This window comes from Acanthaster planci, linkage group LG01, assembly GCF_054643075.1.
Source record: "Acanthaster planci isolate LZ-2023a linkage group LG01, COTS_SCS, whole genome shotgun sequence".
NCBI classification, from domain to species: Eukaryota; Metazoa; Echinodermata; class Asteroidea; order Valvatida; family Acanthasteridae; genus Acanthaster; species Acanthaster planci.
The window spans coordinates 13,612,650-13,635,597 of record NC_141777.1 but is presented as its reverse complement, the minus strand read 5'-3'; the positions used below and the strand labels follow the sequence as shown (position 1 = coordinate 13,635,597).

The window sequence follows — 22,948 nt, the reverse complement described above, 5'->3', positions numbered from 1 at the left end:
ACTTGCAACTGGCATGTGGTTTGTGCACCGCGCGCCCCCTTAATGCCGTCCTGAAGTTTGCAGTATCCCCAAATGCCTGAAACTAATCACACCCAATATAACTGAATGAACCAATCGAATGAAACATCGTTGAACTGTCTTTTACTAAGTTGTTGGATTGTGCATGGCAATAACTAATTATTCTGTGGAGGTATATTCAAATTGACTGAAAAGTTTCACAAATGAGGATTCCTTTTAAAACACCTTCTTTTTATTTGGCAAAATATAAATTTAATAAAAAAAACACCTTTGAAATTTGAGATTCGACCTATGAAAACATGACATGTATCAATTTCATATGATATGGTAACATTTTAGGGGTTAAATAAATGCAGATACGTTTTCATTAATTGTACAATGAACCTTTACCTTTGTGGACGAACCTTTACCTTGCTCAATTCTAATTAAAATCACATTCTGAATCTTCCAAACTGTTGAAGTGGACAACAGCTTTTTTTCACGTGTTGATTGTGTACTTTTTCCTTGCATGTATGATATCAACAAATATAGCTATACAATTTCCGTTCAACAAATATGACATTACACTTCTACTTGCCAAAACCTCTCTGAAGAAAGGATAGACATGGGAATTTGTGGACAGCAAGGTCTGAATTGAAGAAAAATGAAATGTGTCGCCAGGAAATTTACTTTCAGCCCACTTCCTGCTCTCAACATCTATAAGGAAAACATTGAAAAGTTTGCTGCTCCAGACTACTGGTTTCACACATTGATTATTGACGATTATGTCTTTTTCTAAATTCAGCAAAGTCCTTGTTTTTTAACTAGTGAACCTTTCAGGGTCAAAACGATTTATAATACATCAACGAGCACCAATAAAGAACTATATGCCTATCCTAACGCCTACAGTCAAAGCCGTGCTATAATTTGAGGAACATGTAGAGGGAGCCCTTCATGGGTCAGTATAAGATCTGTTTGTACAGAGTGTAGCGCCAACTCGACTTTGGAACCGAAATGTCTGTTCATTATGTGTGCGGTACATGCACCTATTGTGCTCTAACGGTCCGTGTGCATGCATTATCAATCATTTTGGTTCCAACCAATTGAGACACTCATGTCGGAACTCTCTCAAGTAACAGCTCTGTTCCGTATCAGCGCAGTGCCCGAATAGTGAATATGCAACCATTATAACTCCCCACCTCCTTTAAAAAATCAGGACTCATAGCCGTCTCGTGTTTATTTAACAGTGTTGTATTCGAGTCTATCATGTAAGTCCATTGCGTGTCATTCAGTCTTAATAACACAAGCTATTCAATTGAACCTATATTGTTCACCTTGTTATTTATGACTGGCCTTGTAAAGGGACTTGTGAAAGGACTTGTGATGGACTCGACTCCAACACTTGTTTGAGACCAACTTCAGTCGTCATTCAACTCTGAGATAAAGTAATGATTCTAATATCTAAGAGTACGATGTCTTTACGGAATTGTATGTGATAATTATCAAATAATTATGCGAACCCCGAGTTGTGACTGAAGAGTGCCACACGGTATTGAATGAAGAATAAGACTCACTTTGACATATCCTTAACTTTGTGGTTGAACCCGAATTACTGAAATAGCCCCATCCTTACTGAAAATTACATATCTAGCATACATGCATAGAAATACGTTGAATGGATATAAATTCAACATCCGATATCAGGAGACTATACTGCAGCTCTAATTGCTGCTACTATCCTACATTTCAATCGACAGGCCGCCATATTGGATCACATGGTCCGGGAAATCACAGACGTCCATGATACCAACTACGCAGTCCAGTGCTTAGATACGCCCAAACAATTTCTTGAACTCTGCAACAAAAACAGTAAAGACATTTGCAAGTAAATGCAAACTCATTAGAGCAAGCAATTTTAAAAGCATATTTTAAAAAAAAATAAAAACTTGTTGCCAATTTAATTTAGGTGCTTTGGTTAAAACCCTGCGACGCGTTCGCAATTTTTTCTCACGGTGCTGCAGGGGCTGCTCTTTCGTTGAGTCCATCCATTATTTCACTGTTATTGCTGTTGTTTGGGCCCAAATTCTGTTCTAAAGGGATTAGAATGGATAGGTAGGCTCCCTCGACTCTTGTGGCTATGAATCATTGCACACAAATAGTTTCCAAAAATTTCCAGGTACTTTTTTTTGGGGGGGAGGGGACAGCACAAGAAATATGGTAGATATTTGCAACACGTGTGCAGGAAAATTGAAACATATATTATTCTAACAAAATATCCACTAAGCAGACTGAAACTAAACTCTGAAACCATAGAGCTTCAATTTCTATGAAAAAGAAAGGAAAAAATAGTAGCCAAACTGTCAAAAACTGAAAATATCAGTGAAAGTACATGTAAACTCTGAAACTGTACAAAAGCCAAACTACTTTCAAAACCCAAAAATTACACAGCGATTGAAACTAAACAGACTGAAACTAAACTCTGAAACCATAGAGCTACAAATTCTATGAAAAAAAGGAAAAAATAGTAGCCAAACTGTCAAAAACTGAAAATATTAGTGAAAGTACATGCAAACTCTGAAACTGTAAAAAGCTTGAAACTGTACTTTCAAAACCCAAAAATTACACAGCGATTGAAACTAAACAGACTGAAACTAAACTCTGAAACCATAGAGCTACAAATTCTATGAAAAAAAAAGAAAAAAATAGTAGCCAAACTGTCAAAAACTGAAAATATCAGTGAAAGTACATGTAAACTCTGAAACTGTAAAAAGCCAAACTGTACTTTCAATCTACTGCTCTTTCATTTTTTTCACTCAGATCACTCCTGCATACACTACAAACAAAGCCATGAAACAGCCATCTGCAATCACTTCCTCGTTTCCCACACAGGGCATTCCCAAAGCCCAATTCGAAGACATTCCCCCAAAGCCCCTTCACAGTGCATTCACCAGAACCCGGCCAAGTGTCTGCTCTAGTCTACCCGCATCAGACAGACCTGCCGGCTTGGCATTGATAAGAACTGGCTAAGCCCTTGAGTCAGCTGGGGCCAGTGTAAACAAACCCCTGTGGAGTACAGCTATGCTTTGTGCACGGTTGAATGGGCCTTGGCAAGGGACCCGCTCGAAAGTTTATTGCCCTGGCTCTGGGCCAGGCCTGATGTTAAAGGTGACCAAACCAGCTTTTTAGGCATGAATAGAGGTAGGATATGATGGAAGGTTATAATATTTGGACGTTTTGTTTTTTGTTAATTCAAAAAATTGCGACAGTAGGCTCGCTGGGAGAGGCCACTCCCTCTTCCCAGAGTTGGAAAATAAATAAATAAAAATGACGTTGACTTGAATGAACGTATTGAATTCCAGAGTAAATTTTATGTGTATAAAATTATTTATTTTAAAAATATTTATTTCTCTGGGTAAAAATTCCATCCCTTCTGATTGTTCTCAAATTGGAATTTTTTGAGGTGAAAGGATTGTTCAATTTCAAGCAACTTGTGTAAGTTTGGTCATGAATCCCGAAAGACCCGGCCAGTGTTTCATTTCTAACTATGACACTTCCAACTCACTCACACAGACTTATCATTTAATTTACTTGCAAGAAAATTTGTTTCGATTTGAATGATCGGTTTGTTCTGTCTCTTTCTTCGGAGACTAGCCTTTATGATAGACCTACCGTCGAAGTTCAGTTTGCCGTCTGCATTCACATCCGCCCTCTCGAGTTCCTGTTTCACTTCGTCGGAAGTTGATTCGATGCCCATGTCTTCGTAGGCTGCCTGCAGCTCATCAAGACTGTGATGCATTGCAGAAAAGAAATGCATATTAACACCGAAGGCTTCTTCGAAACATTATCTCGGGTGAAAAATCATTGGCGCTCTATCGTCAAGGTGACATATGACATCCGCCCTCACATAATTTAACTCAGAAAGGTTTGGAATGGATACTTCGCTGACAAAATGACTGTGAGGAGATAAAGTCAACAGCAAGGGATGGACAGATTCTATGACGTGGTGAAATTCATTGCCAAATAGACAAATCATGCACCAATTTAATGGACATAAATTCCTGATGGGCCCCTTTAATGGCAGACAGCACTGTCAGGTTTTGTGCGGCGTGATTCTCATTGAACAGTGGTTCAACAATAGTTGTCACAATGTTTACTGCCACTGGTACTGCATTAATGACCAGTGACAGCGTTGCCACGGTCACCACATAGATTCATATACACACATACTTGAATATCACAAAGAATAAAGCAACAACTAACTCACAAAACTTTCTTGAAGTGACTGGTTGGTCATTAAAGTTCGCCTCTGAGATTACAGAACTAAAAGGTCCTTTTTTCTTCAAAACTTTGTTTCAAAACTTAGCGCTATACACAAAACATACGTAATGAATCCACTCTTGTCCTTGTCGTACTGGTTGAACGTTGCCTTCAATCGTTTTTCAATTTCCGCGTCAATCTTGATCATCATCATTTCGAACTCGTTATACTCAATGAAGCCACTCTCTATTCGAGGGAAAAATACGATAAGTATTATGCAGAATACGGGTGATTCACAATATTGCGCCTCCAAGAGTTTGCTACGAGTTGGCCAATTACACGCGTGAAATTTGTCGACCATTTCCAAACGCACTTTGGGTTGACAGATTTCGCACATTATGATTGGCCAACGCGTTGCAAACTCTTGGAGGCGCACTATTGTGAAACGCTCGTATTAACGCGAAGTGTCACTGACTCAAGTCAAGACTTTAGATCAAGGCTTTAGGTCTAGTGAGCCGAACGATAAATGGTATCCTACATTCACTGTCCGTCGATAGTGGATCAGTTTTCGGGCAAGTTGCAGACTTTTTTCCTCGTGAACTGAGCCATATCAGGTGAGCCGTTGGCCATCCACTCCCTCTCACACTTTTTTTTTTTTAATTTACAACGTCTTTATCAACAAGCCCTGCACAATCTCTTGCCAATGACACCAAAATTTGTATCCGCTAGAAAAAACCTACTGTCCTTGTCGACGTCGTTCATGACCTTCTGCAGAGCGGCATCGGAGGGGTGTCGACCCACCGTCTTCAACAATGAACGCAACTCGTCCTTGCTTATCTTCTTGTCCTTATTTTTGTCAAACTTGTTGAACTGTTCCCTGTAGGCTGTATAATTTAACAGGCACTTTCATGTAGGTTTCCACAATTAACCAGATAATAAAATGAAAAGCAAAGGTATTCATATAGAGGGAAGAGAGGTTTTAAAAAGGTGAGTATATAATGTTTTCAGACTTGAAACAATTATTGTTGTTATCGAGAGAAGAGCCGGAGTTGGATTCACCCTGAATACATTTCCAATATCGCCGCATTGCGTTTTTTCAAGGGCTAACCCTTCTGGAGTTTTCAGAGCAAATCCTTTCGGTCATTTTGACACCAATTTTGTGCAAATCGAACATAATGTTGTTGCGCAGCGCCCATTTTTCTGAGACAAGTTAGCCAAAAATGTATAGGCCTACTTTTCAACTTATTAGTGCTGCATGCACGCGGGATGGCATGCGTGAACTTCAAAAGACCGTAACAACAGAACCATTTTTGATTTACTTTAAATTTCATGTTTGCAATGATAAGGACCGTTTTACATGTACGCCAAATTTAAAAACTTTGAGATGGCACAGCCGAGTTCTTGGAGGCGGAATCCGCCTGCGGCTGTGAGATTGGCCAAATAACCTTGCTCCTTGAGGGTTCAGATGGAATAAAAACTTTATATCTGAATGGAAAGCTTTGCATATTTTCGACACTCAGTAACACCAGGAGGTCTTTTCGGCTTGAAAAATATGTTCACATTTAACAAGATTTACACATTCGAATGTGCTTCCTGCCTCTATTTTTATTTCTTGCACACTGTTCCACGAGAAGGATTCCAGAATATTTTGTAATAATTTGAAGGACCGTCTCACTCTCAACCTTTTCCTTTGAAAGTGACGCAAGTATCAACACGAATCCATAATTCAAAACAAACACAATGAGGCTAATCCGCAATATTTGCACAAAAATTCGCCTTAACTGAACTGAGCCCATACACGTATGGCGAAACCCGGAATGGTGAACAAATTACTTTAATTTACTTTGAGGCAATCATTCAGTCAAATAAAAGTATTTTTCCTTCTCTTTTCTCTTAAGGGGTTTAGTTTTACTTGCTTTGCAACTTTCAAGGGAAAAGAAAATCCTGAATTAAAATGATTTTCACATTAAAACAGAAAAAGAATTCAAGGCTTTCAGCTCATCAGGACATTGTCAGTCTAAACCCCTTGGTGAACTACTACAATATCTGACAAATCAGAAAGAAGAATCTGCAACCATTCTTTCTGAAATTAAATATATATACATAAACGCACTGCCGTCCCAAATTGAGACACTTTGGTTATTTCAGTAGTGCACAAATGAGGTATACAGGTCATGATTCATAACGAGAATCCTACCTTTCTTTTTTTTGTCGCTCAGAGTTGCCTGTGGAAAACAAACGAGTAAATTTTAAAGTTGATGATTCAGCGGGAATGTTTACCTGAGAACAGGCTTTGGTAATGCCACAATTAGCTACAATGCATTTTCGGCATTACGGTAGTAAATCTCTCAAAGTGGGACCTTGAAGGAGATAAACGGCCCTTTAATAAAAAATATATAGTATTAGCAATCGATCAAGGAAATCTTACTGCCATTGCTGCAGAGGAATCTCGCTGCTGAAGCCAAAAATGTTCCACAAAGCTCAAAGTCCGCGTCCGTATACGGTGAAGTATCTAACTGCGATCGGTACCGCACCTGACGATTTCAAGCCGACTGCACTTCAGTTCACGCCCACAAAATACAATCCACAGATGGTGAAGCTCGATTTTTTTTTTCACATCAGTAGGCCTATACAAAAGTCAGTACCGTTTTGTTTTTTCTTTGTACAAATATGCACAAGGGGTTTGGCATTTCTCATAATGAATGAATGAAAAAATGGAAATTGATTAGGATGTTAAAGTGAACACTGGCTTTCGGAGACGCGAACCCTCAGACTGTAATTATGTTTCCATGTCCATTCACTTCTTAAATATGGGTTACAAAAACGCCAGTTGGCGTAGACGGTGCTGGACGAGAGCTTTTGGAACAACGGCTCCCACAAGGGCCACGACAGGTTGAGGCAGTGGGCGTAATTCATAAAGGGCCATCTCCAGGAATGTCAGAGAGATCACGTCTGGCATTAAATTCATCGATGATGGGTAACCTCAATACCGGAGAGCATATGTGCCTGGGCAAAGTTCAGCAGACATCATGATCTTGCGTCCCTAGCGACAGTTTGGGCCTACTCCACATTTCATTGTAAGGAGCAACGAGGGCGGCAATTGTCAAGTGCACCTTTGTATCCCATGTAAACACGCTTGCAATATTCATTCTGCTGCTGTTGGGACGTGTAGTGTCTTTGGGCTTTGAACTTATCCAAATTTGCATATTCCTTTTGTAAAAGTGTGATATTATTTCAAGAAGAAAGCGGAGTGTACAGTTATTTCAGATTTACCGGAGTTGAAAAATTTAAATTCATGAAAAAGTAAATTTTCCAATTTAACTAACAACAGGGATGACAAGAAAACAGTTTTCTAACATTTGAAAGTAGGAAGTTACACAAAATGTGTTCTAGGGTAAATTAATTCCATTTATGTAGGGCCTTATTGAAAACAGATCAGTAAACTGAGACGTTGTAAAGATCATATGACACCCGTCAAGACAAAATGATCGGAAAGTCTCATTCTGCTCTTTCCTATTGTGACAAATATAAACTTCATCATTAGTCCAAGTTAACTACAAATGATGTGTTCTTGTCCAAAAGTAAAAACCTAAATTTGACGTCACGTTTCAGATTAAATTTCTTTCTTGATGTCATCCCATGTCCACTATACAGCCCTGGATCAATTATTAGAGATTTCTCCCCAACTTGGTACTCGTGTTCAGTAGTGTATCAGGCAATTACCTGAGCCTCGCTCCAAAACATCTGATCAAGTTGCTGTTTGGTAAAATGACGCAATCGTATAGCAGAGGTGTCTGCTGATTGGTAACAGTCTAGTGGTCACGATGTAGATGGTATTACTTAAGATCGCGATCACCTTCAGTTAATGTGCTGCCCGCAAATGTTACAGCCACTCGATGACACTAACGTTACTGTCATTTTATTATTGGGTTTTAAAAAAAGTTCACTGGGCAGGTCCTGCATGTGTGTAGCAGCAGCAATAATCGATAATACAAGAATTCAAAACTCGCTGCAATAATGCAAGGCATGTGCATTGATGACCAATAATAGAAAGCGATTCTAGTCAGCCCTGGATCAAGTACAACACTTCGAGTCGGATCCAAGAATCCTATCGTTAAATTTATTCTAGTATATAGGCACAAGCACGGCTCGAGTTAAAGGGCCTGCCCACTTTTAATGCATCTTTTCAATGAAAATCTATCGGAAAGGAACAGGTGATTTTTGAATGCTTTTCGAAAGTCCATACAAGCTGAAAAACAATGGAATTACATTTAAAAGCAGAGTACACTCCGACTGGTCACTTTACACAGAAGGACTGCTCGGGCTGTAGTTATAGCCACGCCAAATTCAAATGATTTGTTTTATAAAATTTGGCCAGGCAATAGCACGGTGTTGCGCAAGCAACGGCAAGCCTAGCCTTCAGTATGACTCACACCATCTGTGTTCTGAAAGGCAGTGGCACGACACTGCCCGTATAATTTCAGTGCGGTGCGTAGTGCAACTGCCGCGTTACTGAAGATTTGCATGGCTGCCATCTTACAGGCCAGTGCTTTTGTTCCAGAAGGTATACACAAAGGAGGCTTCCCCTGTGGTACAAAAGAGCTGCCCTACAAGATGGCTACCACGCAAAATTTCTATTGCGTGGCACGGCAATAAGTTCGGCACGGCAATAGCATGGCTTGTAGCCTTGGAATAAGTGACACAAACATAGCGAAAACACCTGAACAAGCCCTCCTAACAACACACTTTTATTTGTATGAATTCAGCTTATATATTAAAGACAAAAATGCGTTTTTTAAAGGCGTTAATAGTGGGGGAAACGCAAACGATAAAAATTCTGCACTGAAATAAATAAACTAAAGTGCTCCCTTGGAAAGTGGTGCTTTGTCGCAATTAGTGTAAGTACGAAACTCTTGATTCTAAAATCAACCTTGTCGATTATATTCTGCCTAGGTTATTGCTGGTAGTATCTTCATGGACTTCGTCGTAATTTATACAAATAACATTTCCTGTCAAAAAGCACCCCAGATAGATTATTCTCAGCAGCGTCACTAGCTTGAACTCTACTGGGAAAATATGATAATTCCTACATATTCATCTAAAAGCAAGTTCAAGTTGCCGAGCGGCCTGTTCGCTTTTCATGTAATATCGTTCTTGCTTTACATTGGAAAGGTACAACATAATTCTCATCAATATGCATGTAGAACTGTTCTCTGTTGATGCTGGCCAGCGAGTCCCGTCGCAGGTGCCCGTGTTTAGAATTTCAGCATCATCTTCTCGAACTCTGGGAACACAAAAAAATGTGCAGTTTCAAGAATATCGTGTCTCCAGAAAGCAAATTAAACTGAATATGTACTGGTGGGACTCCATTACTTTCAAAACGACTCCCAATGCCAGCAATTTCAAAGAAATGACAAAAAAGAGAAAGTAAGCGACAACGCTAAATAATAAAACTCAGGAATGTCATGGTAAGGCCTGTCATTCAATGATATTAATTAAAGGGTCATACAATTTTGTTGAACCCTTTCAACTGAACAGTGAATCTCTCCAAATTATGTCAACAGTGCCCTCAGTTGTCCAGAAACGAATGGACAATTTGATAATGTAAATAAGTGTACCCTTTTTAGTACAAGAAAGACAAAAGATGTCATAATGTTTAATTTATAAGGCAGAGAGACCACTGAATATGAGTGTAGAAGTTATACAGCATATGAATACAGAAAAATTTGAGAGGCAAAAATAGGCACCTTCGAAGCTGATTTTGTTATCCTGGTTGGTATCTGCTTCGGCCATGGCGTTTTTCAGTTCTTGCTCAGTCGGTTTAACGCCCAGACTTTTGAGTAAGTCCTCGATCTCGTCCATACTGCAGCGGGAAAAAAATGTGGGCTTCATTTGAGACACAACAGTTTAACACACTGCATTATTTGACGCAGTAATAAAGTACAGCGATAAGGTATTCAAATTTTCTGCCTGGGAACAAGCCTTTGTTTGTGCCACTCATAATATTTGCTTGATTTCAAAGCGATAGCAAAATAATATTTATGCTAAGGAGCCTCAAACAAAACGAAGAAAAGCAGAGAACACACGGAACTTTCATCTTGAAAGCATTAACGGTAGAAACTGCTCGTTTTGCTGACTTCTAGGGAAAAACTAGATGGAGAACAGTCGTTTGTGCGTCCACTCAGTCACGCAGCCAATAGTGGTTATTAAATATCGACAAACACGGCGTCCACCAAAAGCAAAGTGTTTCATATTCACTGACCCAAAATAAAGCCGACCTTTGGTACTGTACTCAGACTACTGATGTACTGGATGGTGTACTGTAACTTTGTTGTATTGTTTTGTGTAAGCAATACTCAAAACACAAATTTTAGATTTAGCGGGCTCAATTGGTCTATTACAGTATAAGCAACAAAACGAAAAGGAAACAACTGACAATGTTAGCCTAATATTGTGGAGCCTGCATTTTGGTAAAAACCTACGAGATGTATCCGTTGCCATCCTTATCGATCGCGTTGAAAGTTTCCCTCAAACTCGCCATAATCTTCTCATCCAGCGCCATCATCATCTTTTCAAACTCGTCGTATTCAATGAAGCCGCTGCCTGTATTAAAGGAAAGAAAATGACGCAGGAGATTTAGAACATACCGAGAAGTGACAGGCAGGTGAACAACGAAGGTAGTTCCTTTACAATAATATGACGTCTCTTCACGACACAGAACCATCTCATTTTCATTTACCGAACAGACACATAAAGAACACGCAGTATTGCTACGTGGCCTTCCTTGCACCCGAAGGCCTTGCACAATACAACGTGAGCGAGAGCAGATTTGACCCTTAGCCGCAGTCACTTGAGAAGCGTCCCATATTTTATGGAGAGAGGGGACTTTAAAAAATCGAAAACTAGTGAATTACAAGGAGAAGAAAACACGAAAATCCATCAGACATGCTCTGAAAATGCGATTTTTTTCTCTGATAGGTGAAATAACGAAAGAAAGTGCATTGGTGTATCTGGTTGGGGGGGCACAACTCGGCCATCTTCGTACATATGCGGCCATTTTGTTTTCTTTTACGAAAACTGAAAACAATTAATACTAGGGAAACAGAAAAGTGCATTTCATTTCGGGTAAAGGTTTTTTAGATTGAAAAAAGGGACAATCTTTTCCTCGAAATTCCGATTTTGCCGCCACCCCGGAATCAAAACCTGGATACGCCGCTAAAAAGTGCACAATATTGGTTCTACTTTGGTGAGGTGAGCAAAGCGCCATTGGAAACTGACGACTCGGTCACTGTGGTGGGTGTGGGGCTTTTCTTTTGTTTTGCTTCTGAATCATAAGAATACTTAGCTTTTGAAAATTGAGATAGATTGGTTCTGAAATTTGGAGAATTACAAATAATTCGTTTGGCAAAAAAAATGTGAAAAGGTTTTCATTTGGGGAAACAAACAAAATATCTTCGAAGAGGCTGTCTATCCCTTACAAATGTGGAACTTCACGCTGAACGTAAACGAAGGTCAAAATAGCCGTACCATCTTTGTCGATATGTTTCATCAAGGCCTGGAGGTCCTCATCACTGGGCTCCCGATGCAACAACGTAATCACCTCCCGCAGTTCACCTTTGCTGACCTTACCGTCGCCATTTTTATCAAACTGTTTGAAGACACCCTTGCAAGCTACGTTAATTAAATAAACAGTGCTTGGGTTAATGAGTTGGATCTCTGAGCCTACGGCTTCATTTTCTTGGTTTGTTTGATTGTTTTTTTACTTTAATTTCTCTTGTCAAAGGAATGACGTAACGAGACAAAGCAGGCATACAACTAGGGGTGCTACCCTAAGACGTGGACGGTTAAAAGGTTACAGAAAATATTTTTAGAGGAATGCAGCCGCCGTTTACTAACAAAATAAAGAAAATCAATGAACATTGACATTTGCTACAAAAATATGCCTGTATCATTTTCATTTCTACAGAAAAAATCAGCAATTTGAAGGATATTCGTACTGAGTCTAAAAGCAATTCCTCACTTTCTTCTAAAAGTGTGGTTAACCTACCTTGTTGTTTTTCGGCATTCCAGCTTGCCTGCGAAAATAAGAAATATTTTATTTAGATTCAAATAATACAAACACGTGAAAAAGATCACACCTTGCTTGTCTGGCTCCCTCTCTGTCACTAATAATCAATTTTCACGTTACCATTGCGGCCCAATATGGTCTGCGCTGTATCAGGGAAAGAAAACTGCTCCACACGACTGAAGTAGGAATAATGTGTGACAGAACTGTCTCTATGGGTCTGTTTGATTCACACGGATCTGAATCGCGATCAGTAATCCCAGAGATGGTTCGCGCTATCCAATACGCGGCTTCTGTATGAATCAACTACGGTCACTGATTTCGATCCGGTCCGCTTAAAACAACTGCCCCTAAATTTGCCCCCTTCAGCTAGATATCTGTCCCTTGGTAGTTTCAATTTATCCATGTCTTCGTCTCCATTGGGGAGTAATATACTGAGTAGTCGTTCGTGTACCAGCGAAGTTTAGTTCCGACCAAAGGAGCCTCAGTTGCTAAGAAAACTGCCTTCTCTCTTGGTCCATCTCCAGGCTCATACCGGAGTGTTTCAAAATTCTGAAGCTGGCGCTTGTCTCTGTACACAGATCTTCAGAATACTTATGACTCTGATGGAGACAAGGCGGCGCTTTTCCCGTTAAAAAAGATGAGGAGGGATTAAAGAACTTGGGAGAAAAGAAAAATGGAGGGGGGAATCACCAATTTGCTTCAAAATTCTCTGAAAGTGACCACTTTTAATCAGCTTGCTGTTGAAAAGTGCTTTTGTCCCCAGCCAAAAGGTCCAGGCTCGAAAACTTGACTTGACTTGGGGAAATGAATTGTGACTTTTGCTCGAAACAGAAATTACGACTTGATTTAACTTAAGTAAATTCGGCCCCTAACACTATCAACTGTTGTTAAAATGAGTTTCAGGAAGAGAGAAGAAACTCTGTTTTTGTTTGTTTAAACAGAGCCTAGGGCCAAAGTTCACGGAGCTGCTTACCAGTTACCAGAAACGTCGTGCTTTAACTTTAGCAGAAAATGTGCTAACGTTAAGCGCTATAATTATTTCATGGAGGTGCTTAGCGTAGTTGTGCTAAAGGTTGCAGCCGCATAGACGTTTTTACGGTTACGTCGTTAAGTCTATGCAAACTTTTCTTCCAAGGTTAGCATGCCTTTGGATTTAGCTTGCATGCTGCTTGCGGTCTCCGTGACAATGACGTGGAGCGCTGTTAGAGTTAAATCGTGTGCTTGGGCCCTGCACGTTTTCATAATACTGATGCTTTATCACTGGATATATCAAGGTAATGTGGTTAAACAAAGAAGGCGGACAAATCCAACATGTTTTGCAGGGCGCATTGTAAATAAAACGTGTCAAAGAAATTGTAATGCACAATGCCAGTTAAGATGTCAGATAAACTTGGAAAAAGAGGACCGCAGGCTTGTGGCTTGACTTTGGAAATATACTAATGCGAAAAGCCACGTTTATAATTTTCTGTTAATCTCTGATGGTACTTTGAAATACGCCACAATTAATATTATACTATACAGGCAACACCTAATATACAGACATTATAGGTAAATATTTCGTGCCCCTGCGATGTGTATGGCGAAAACTGCAATGTGTTTTGTGTACCAAATAGGCCTAGAGTCCATCGTCATTTCCCCTGCACAATAAAGGGTGTGGCCTGGACAAACGCATTCTGAGGATTTTAATTGAAGGAAAGCAACACATGAATCCATAAGGCTCGAGACCCAGTACAAACGGTCTGAGAAGTTATGTTTTTACTCATCACTAAATAGATAACTTAGCTTCCAAAACGCATATGGCCGGAGACTTAACTAAGTGAGAACATTCCAAAAATGTAAGCTTTTTTAATGTTTAGGCCTAATTGATCTACAGAAAGAGCAAATAGTTCCTGGACGTCATCACTACGTGGTTATACTGGGGCAGAGAGCCTGTCTTAAACTCAAGCGAGAATCTTTTAGAAGCACGAGATTTTGTGAGACCCACGGTACTTTTTGGGTTTGAGGCAAGTAAGAGTCACCATACTGTGTCTATGAGATTTTTATTTGAAGTTAAAAACTGGAGTTCGCAAAGTAATTAGCAAACTACAATTTTAAATGGGGGCAATGTTATCCCATTGTACACTGTACATGTTTTGTATTTTTGATTTGCAGGTGTTGCTCGTTTGTGAATCATTGTGTCTCATTGCACGCGAACTGTTTTCCCCACATGTCTGAGTATTAATATGTAAACCATATTTACTCTTTTCAGCAGATCCCTGAAGGTTACGTCTAGGTAATGCCTGTTTTTTTTACCCAAAACGCATTACATCATACAAGCACATCCAGACAAACTTGAAAAATCTTTAAAAACTTGGCTTACTACAAGTCATTATTGTCAATTTTGTTATTTCATTGGACATTTTGGATTATGATTTGCATGAGTTGCTCGTTTGTAAATAATGAATTTTGTCTCACTGCACGTGAACTGTTTCCCCCACATGTCTGAGTATTAATTTATGTTCATTAATTTTTTTTTACCCAAAATGCATGACATCATACAAGCACATCCAGACAAAGGTGAAAAATATGAAAAAAAAAACTTGGTTTACTACAAGTCATTAAAATGGATGTTTGTTTGATTTTTTCCCGCTTGCAATGGTCCGTGAAAAGGGTCAAGCATATTTTGGAAACAACCATAATAGCACACGTGCTGGCTTGCAATTTTTACGTGTTTACAGACATTTATATTGTGTGTCTAAATCGTGTGTTCTATGCCAAAGAGAGCTGAACCAGACTAAACTCAAATCGGTACTGTTCAGACACATTACATCACGATTTCCGACCCGTACACTATTCTTCACTTTTTATCGATTGTCTGCAACTGCTCTGTGTACCTTTTGTTGCCATTTCAGCTTAAACAGGTACTAAATATGGTCCGTATCGATAGAGCAATAGATACAGATAACTATACAGAGAAAAAGTTCTACTACAAAGAAACAAGTTAGTCGTAAACTGCATGTTATCAATTATAAGTTTACCATGGATAGATTACGATTTAAGAGTTCCATACATTGACTTATTTTCCTCTGTAGTGGTTTCTCAGCCATCAGAAAGCGAGAACATGTCCTAAACATGTCCAAATTTAGCCGGAAAGTATTCAGGAATTGAGCTAGGAAAACAAAGTTTTTCAGACCAGATTTCATTGAGTTTGTGCACAGGATGTCACAGGATGCCCTTGTATAGAACTTTTTCCCTGCAACTATTTCGTTGTTTTTCCAGTGGCTTCGTTTAATCATTATTCTAGAAGTTCAACTCATTAAAGTGTGTTGTGATCAAGTTAATCACATAATTGTTGAGGGAAAGACTTCAACGAGCTAGCGTAGCCCTGTAGATTGAGTAGCGTTTCTTGATTAGTGATCTGTACTGTAGGAGGGGAAAAAGCCATGTGGCAGAAGCACACTTTTATCATGCTGTGATTAAAAAGCAGTGCTTTATCTGACACAGATTAGCCCAAAGATCAAACTGTAATGAATTAATTTGATTATAAAATATGTGTGAAAAGCAGACTGCGTGCTGGGCTACGCCAGAGTACTTGCAACTATCAGGTGATCTTTTGCACTTGGCACTTACTGAGAACCATAATATACCCAGACTTTCAGACACCCAGTTGAATAAAAGTAAACATGCAACTCGAATACTCGACCAGACGCCGGCCTAACAGGGGAAGAGGAGAAAGAAGGGATGGAAAGAAGGAATGAGAGAAAATGGAGAAAATGAACGTTATGAAGGGTATAAAGCAGGTTGATAGGGAATAGTGGAATCGGAGAATACAAGATACTTGAAATTGCTCAGTCAAAACTGCACTGCTATTGCACTCCTACTGTTGTGTGAAAAAAACGTTACTCTAACCAGTAATATACAGACCCTTTGAAACACTCCCTGAACTATCCCCCAAATGTATTCATCCGCTGAGATTTTGAGCAACACAGAAAACGTGACAAAAAGGTACTCAACCATGTTTCCGTCGAGAGAAGTCTTGGTGTTTAAAGATTCGAAATATGGATGTAAGACGGCGTCCTCTTCTCGCTTGTACCTGTGCCTGAAGTGGCGTGCTGTTCTCAAGCGCAGTCTTACACGCCCTGGTGATTATCAACGGTACTGTGGTCTAAAGTAGTTCTGCAAACCAGACACAGCGGGGGCGTCTAACATTTTTCCCTTATCTCAAAAGCTGACATTTAATAATCTCTATGAATTTATATTACAGTTGGGTGCAGATTTGAATAAATTTGTATGGATGGTAAGTAATAAACATTGGGGTTTGTATCAGTGCGCGTTTCACAAAACACAAAAACAGAGCGAGGTAATATCTTTCTTGGGTATGCTCGAGTACATACAGGTCATCAAGGTCTGCGCGTGGTTATGGCCCTAAGTGGTTGTTCGGTTCGACGTCATACTCGCACTCATCTAGGTCAGCCACTAGAAATCATAGCTGCTCTTGGGTAAAGTCATCGTTGAGTACGTTACACCTACGCGTAGTCTTAGAGCCCATCCCATAGCTCAAGCGAGAAATAGGCCTACGTTGTTCGGTTTGTTTGTTTTATAAACATAAATTGATACGGTTGGCTAAAATGTGTAGAAGGTTCGTTTTGCCTTGTGAATTGAAATTGGCAACAGTTTTAATCGCATAAAAGGTGAAACATCACTCTCACATTCAAAGCACTATCTTGAAAAGTAAAGCTATATTCAATTTCCAATAAGAAATGGGGGGACCTTCTCTGGTATTTTAGTGAGGACAGCTTTTGTGTTCGTTGAGGTTCTTTGTTAATCAGTATCCCTCGTAGTGATGCCCCGAATGTCTATAGCTAATTTGCTATTGCTACTTTTAATTCCCATTTGTGATGCACTGGTTCGCTTTTCCTGGCCAGATCCGAATGTTCACTTGTGTTTTCTTATCGAGTCCTGTACCTTTCTTAATTTATAAAGGCTATGCATTGTTAAAAAAAATGGGCATATTTTGACCAGCTTTTGTCCGAAAGTGGTGTAAATATCAACTTTTCAACTTCTGTTCACAGGGTGTCCATTGTTAGGTAAATCTTTTGGAAAACGACCTACTTTTTACACTAAAAGTAAAGTAAAACATGTGAATAATTTTGCTTTGCCCAACTTTTTTCTCGATCGTTTATGAAAGAAATAATAACCGTTTTTATCTGGCAATCAAAAATAAACCTGAAGTCAAAGTCACAAGTTAACCTAAATGGAAAAATCATGGCTGATATCAGAAAGCAGGGAATGGTGAGTGCAAACCAAATATCTAACTGGATCACAACTTGTCTAAAGACCGAACTATACTTCAATGTTTTGACTTTCCACGGTGATATCCTTGCTTACGAGACCGGTGTGGATTTTTCCAGACATTTGTGGGATTTACGAGACTTGCGTGATAATATCAAGACTATTTCAAACGTTTCAGTCAATGTCCTCAAAGGTTATTGGGTTTATCTTTGAGTTAAAAATTCAAGTAGTATAAATTAAAAAAAATACAATATCCATTGGTATGGAGCACATTGAAAACCAGTCTAACCTTGCAAATGTAGCCACCAAGTTGAGGTTATGAAATGGAAACTCGTGACAAGACAAGAGATGGCAAAGGATATGATAGGAGGGGTAATAAAACGAAAGGAACGTCTGCTTGTGGAATATGCCAAGTGGCGACATTTTTAATACAGGGAAAAAGACGAAGCTACATCGGCACTTTCCAGTATCGAGCACCCCTCAATGTCTTTGTGACCAGCTCTCCTCTAGAAGCATGCCCAAAACACCCACCAAATTACTCACCCATGACTGAGATTTGGAACATTAAACTACATGACAGAACAAAAAAACACCCACGCTCGTGTTGAGTGAATCCTGCGGTTTCAAAAGCCTGCAAAAAGGCAGATGGAAGACCCTAAAGTGCCTGTGCGACAACCCAGCCTGGGGCACGTGAAGTTGTTATAAATTCGCAAATGCGATTTTCCAATCAGACATGTACATGCCCAGCGATAATCAGTGGGATTAGCTCTGGATTCGCCACAAACCCACATGGCATTTTTTGTAGTTCAGCGGATCAAATAGATAGTGGTTACACATGGTATCACAACGATCTCAAAAGTCAACATTACTATTATAGTCTTGAATAAGTTCTTGAATACCTCCACACTGCAATAGATTACTAATTTCAATTGGTGTATACGAAGATTTGTTTACATAATACGCTAAACAGATTACGGCACTCCTCCCAAAACACATACTTTAATTTGTTGAAGCTTTCATTTTAATTTGCAGAGCTGCTGACTCGAATCGTGTGACTTGGACTCACATATGCAGCAAGGTATGAGACGGAGAGAACCCCCCCTGCTTTGTGTTGGTCATTGTCTCGCAGGAATCTGGGGAATTCCTTTCAGACATCTTGGGGGGGGAAGTGTTAAGTAACATTAGTCTGGAATGTGTATAGGGATTGGACATGTTTGGGGGGGTACCCCTCGGTCTCATTTCTTGCTGGGTATATTTAAGGACTCAGTCGGACTCGAGTCGCTATTTTTGTGACTTGTGACTTGACTTTGACTTGCAAAAAATGTTGTTACCAACCCAAGTCAGACACTACTCGACCGGCCCCATATATTTTTTCATAACTCGTAACTTCGTAAGTTGAAGCCTGGCTCTTTTTGCTTGTTACAGCTGGACAAAATAATGTGCAGCTTGACTTGGACTTGGGCAAGGAGACTTGTGACTTGTGTTTAGACCAAATGAGTTGTGACTTGACTTGACTTGCCCTGTGACCAAATGACCTGTGACTTGACTTGGACTTGCATAAAATGACTTGCTGCCACCTCCAATTTGATTGTGGAGAACTCTTTCTATAAAGTCGCACACAGTAATGGAGAATTGGCAAGTGGGTTCACTCAATGGACACCTTAATTTGAAGCCATGCAACGACAGTCAAGAATTTCTTTTTGTGCTCCAGATGCTGTAACTTGATTTTGTTTTTTTTCCTTTTATATACATCTGCAGTATAAATATGCATAAATCTATAAAAAAAAATGGAAAGCATATGGCCCTGAGTTCAAGACCCCCTATACGTCACCATAAAAGAGTCCGTGCAGTGAAGTTATTTTTTCCTTTTTAAATTGATTATGAAATGACTATTTTCATGAAATCTTTATATCCTTCCTCAATGTATGAAAATTGTTCGAAATCCTTTTGGAGTTGAAATTAAAAACCGTCAAAGCTTTTCTGGTCAACACACTGTTGACAAATTTGCTCCTGAAAACATTTCTGACAAAAGGTTGCGTATTGTCTTGTACATACACACACAAAAGCCCACAGAAACGGATGTGATACAGCTAAATGTACGACAGTCCAGCAGATTTTGTCTGTGCACAATAAGAGTAGTGTTGCAGTTCAGTGCCTAGGACGACATCACACTTTTGATGATGAATATGAAAAGGGAGCCTTTGGAGTTCTTATGATAATGCAAATTTCATATTCACGATCAAATACGTAAAGGTAATCGAAACACAAAGGTGCGTTTTCAAGGACTGTAGTAAAATAAAATGCATTGCATGTACCCTTGAAGTCACGTGGTCGAAGTTCACCTTCTTTTGGCCTCGGAGGCTCAGTAAATCAAAGATAAACAATATTTGAAAAATCTCAAGTAGTTATATACACAGTTCAAACAAAACAAACAAAATGTTTCTGGAAAGATCTAATTAAAGAAGTTGCTGAAGAGAGCTGTGCGCCCTCCGTGAAAATAAACGCCTTTCATCACGGCCCCTCTAGTCAATTCGCACGATGCATGTTAGCTAGACACAGAAACCCGGAATGTGACATGACAGAGATAAACATTTTCACAGACAGCATTTAATACGGAAGCTTAAAGTGACCATCCGAGTTTCGACGTTTCCAAGATATATTATCAAGGAGAAACGGAATACAGAGATCTTTCTAACGCCATTCCTTGGGTGGTACTGCATCTCAAATACGCCTTTCCCTGATATCGGATCTCGGTCTTTGATGTGTTACCTCGGAAAGGCGTCTTCGTCGGCTATCCATTCTCGGAAAGACCTCTTTCCCCTATTATTGTTTCTCTTAAACAGAGTTGCTGACTCGGGTCTTGTGACTTGGACTCGAGTTGGACTCGAGCCGGTATTTTTGGGACTTGACTTGTAAATACCAGCTTTGACTTGTTACTTGACTTGGACTTGCAAAAAATGACTTGCTGCCACCTCTGCTCTAAAAGACGTCGTTCCACGATATCGTGTCTTGGTCCTATATAGGGTGAGCTGTTTCAACATGCAGATCACTGCACTTGAACTTCAGCTGCCGTAAATTTCGTGTCACGTGTCTTTCCGAGAGAGGATATCTTGGAAAGACGTCTTTCTTTGATATTCTGTCTTGGAAAGATGTCTTTTCGTGACATTCTATTTTGGAAAGATGTCTTCCCAAATCATGCGATCTACGAAACATGTCCAAATCAGGGTATTCGGTCTTTCCGTGATAATATATCCTGGAAACGTGGACACGCGGGTGGTCACTTTAAGCTTCCGTAATTTAGGGTGGGTCAGAGAATGTAAGTTAATCGTAGATAAGGCCATTAAGTCAATGTTAGCTTTGTACCGTATCTTGGACTTTGATGCATAAATATGACGCCGTACGGGGAAAGGGAGGGGCGGATGACGGGAAGCGAGAGCCGAGCACGTAGGAAATGTTCCTCTACCTTTGGTAGAAAGGGTGTGCAAAATTGCAGTCAAAAAAAAACCTCTCTTGACATTAAACTTTTCACATTTTGCAATATCTACAGGGATTATTTAGATTTGTCTCTAGAGGATTCCAGAAAAGTTTTTCCTTTTTTGAATCGATTTGTAATTCTCAAATGAATCCTGCACGCCAGCACTAGAAAGACATACAGTAAGCGACAAGGGGTGCACCCTTGTATTTAATAGGCCAGAAATATGTCCGCCGAGCTCATTAATAAAAGTAATACACTTCAAAATATTCTATATTAGAGGGTCCTAAGAGGCATGGAACTGGGGAATCGAAGAATTATGGCACAGAACCTCTGGGCCGGACTCAGGGCTTCCAATTCTGAGCAATTTGGATGCAATTGGGTCCGAAAATGGCACTATTTGAGCCATTTTGCAGAGGGGTGCATTTTCAAAAATGGCTACTTTCTCAGGCAGTGACATTTCCTTCGTTTTAGGGGTGGTCTGCTTTGGGTGAGAATTTCTCAAAAACTCATTGGTCAACCCACTAAAAGTTGAAAGGAAAATGAAAGAGGACGTGTGGAACATCGTTTTTCTGTGCAGCCTGAACACCTGTGAGAGTTGTGAGTATTTTTAAAATATTTGTGAAAATGGGGGTTTATCACTGAATTTACCACATGGACTGTCCCCACCCCACAAATTTAATGCATCATATATTAATTTCAGGTTTGTTTTTCCCTGTTGGACAATGGAGCAAATTACCTTTACCTATTCTTCTTTGACAATTTTACCAGACTTTCTGGTTAAGACTACTGCTTATGCATCTGTTAGTACAAAACAAGTTTGCTCATGAGTTTTGAAAATGGCGCCGTCCATAATATTCACTGATCTCCATTACAGAGACTACGCTCTTGTGCCCTCTATTGTCAGTCTATAGATATTTTTAATGAGTCTGTGGGAACAGGGCGACGTCTATAAGATATACAAGTAGATCTGTAAGGGCGCGTCTAATTTCCACAAGTTTGAGTCGACAGCAGGGCAAAGACTCGACGCTGCAGTGGCACGACGCAACACTCTCGCCGGCATGACGCAAACTTGACTTGTGCGCGCATTCAAAAAAAAGAAGAAGCTGTCAGGGAGAACATTAATGTTGACGACCATCGTTTCTGTTTTTGCTACGTTATGCACTAGTGTTGCGTTTAAAATCGGTCACTCAGTCACACAGAAACATTCTGTACAGAAGGCCTAACGTTAATGGCTTTGTTATCCCTTTAATATGAACAACAAAAAGCATCTTCTTCGAAATGACCTAATGGTTAAGGGCGCTGTATTCAGATCGTTAGTCGGTGGGTTCGAATCCCTGGGGTGGCTTTTTATTTTCCCAACGCTTGCTGTCAATCAGTAGCCATAAGAGACTCTAATTCACCCCGTCAAATACCATCGGTACCTTAGCCGACCAGGCAAGCTCTTCTGTTGGGACTGTCCTCGAAGTCCAGGTGAGCGCCTTAGTACAGGTTCGAGACGTATGGCCGCCGACTCGGCGGCCAGGGCTTTAGGGGCTTGTCTCGTTTCCTCCCTTGCATGGTCGGTCGAACCCTTTTGGGGTTAAATGGATGGGCAGGGAGGAAGTGTGGTGGGCCGAGACTCAGAAGAGTCCTATATGGAAGCCGGTATCTGCGATTCCTTGCGAATTTCAGGAGTCCGTGCGCCTGAATGCTTGGTCAGCACCGCATAACTTTTGGATTTTTTCCTTCACCACATTTTTTCCATTTCCTTGGCGCAGAACCCACGAGGCAATTTTCTAGGCTTCAATACAGTGAGCTAAAGGGTTGGTGCTGATTTACTCCATTTATAATCTTAATTTCCTTCATTTTCGACAATAAAAGGGATCCCAACCGTGTTCGGG

The 22,948-nt window shown here is 40.0% G+C and overlaps 2 protein-coding genes across 2 annotated transcripts; both read right to left on the bottom strand.

Moving 5' to 3' along the window:
• Window positions 1-228: 228 nt before the first annotated feature.
• On the bottom strand, window positions 229-7,195 carry LOC147800428 (uncharacterized). Its single transcript, XM_022235298.2, has 6 exons — window positions 6,683-7,195; window positions 6,452-6,479; window positions 4,995-5,138; window positions 4,380-4,500; window positions 3,667-3,782; window positions 229-1,852 (listed from the first exon to the last, which is right to left on the bottom strand). Exons 1-6 carry the CDS (start codon window positions 6,686-6,688, stop codon window positions 1,824-1,826), a joined length of 444 nt encoding a protein of 147 aa, XP_022090990.1. The 5' UTR covers window positions 6,689-7,195; the 3' UTR covers window positions 229-1,823.
• A 1,791-nt stretch (window positions 7,196-8,986) lies between these two features.
• LOC110979477 (neo-calmodulin-like) lies at window positions 8,987-16,455 on the bottom strand. The gene is made up of 6 exons (XM_022235301.2): window positions 16,316-16,455; window positions 12,302-12,329; window positions 11,782-11,925; window positions 10,737-10,857; window positions 10,002-10,117; window positions 8,987-9,538 (listed from the first exon to the last, which is right to left on the bottom strand). Exons 1-6 carry the CDS (start codon window positions 16,316-16,318, stop codon window positions 9,510-9,512), a joined length of 441 nt encoding a protein of 146 aa, XP_022090993.1. The 5' UTR covers window positions 16,319-16,455; the 3' UTR covers window positions 8,987-9,509.
• Window positions 16,456-22,948: the final 6,493 nt, after the last annotated feature.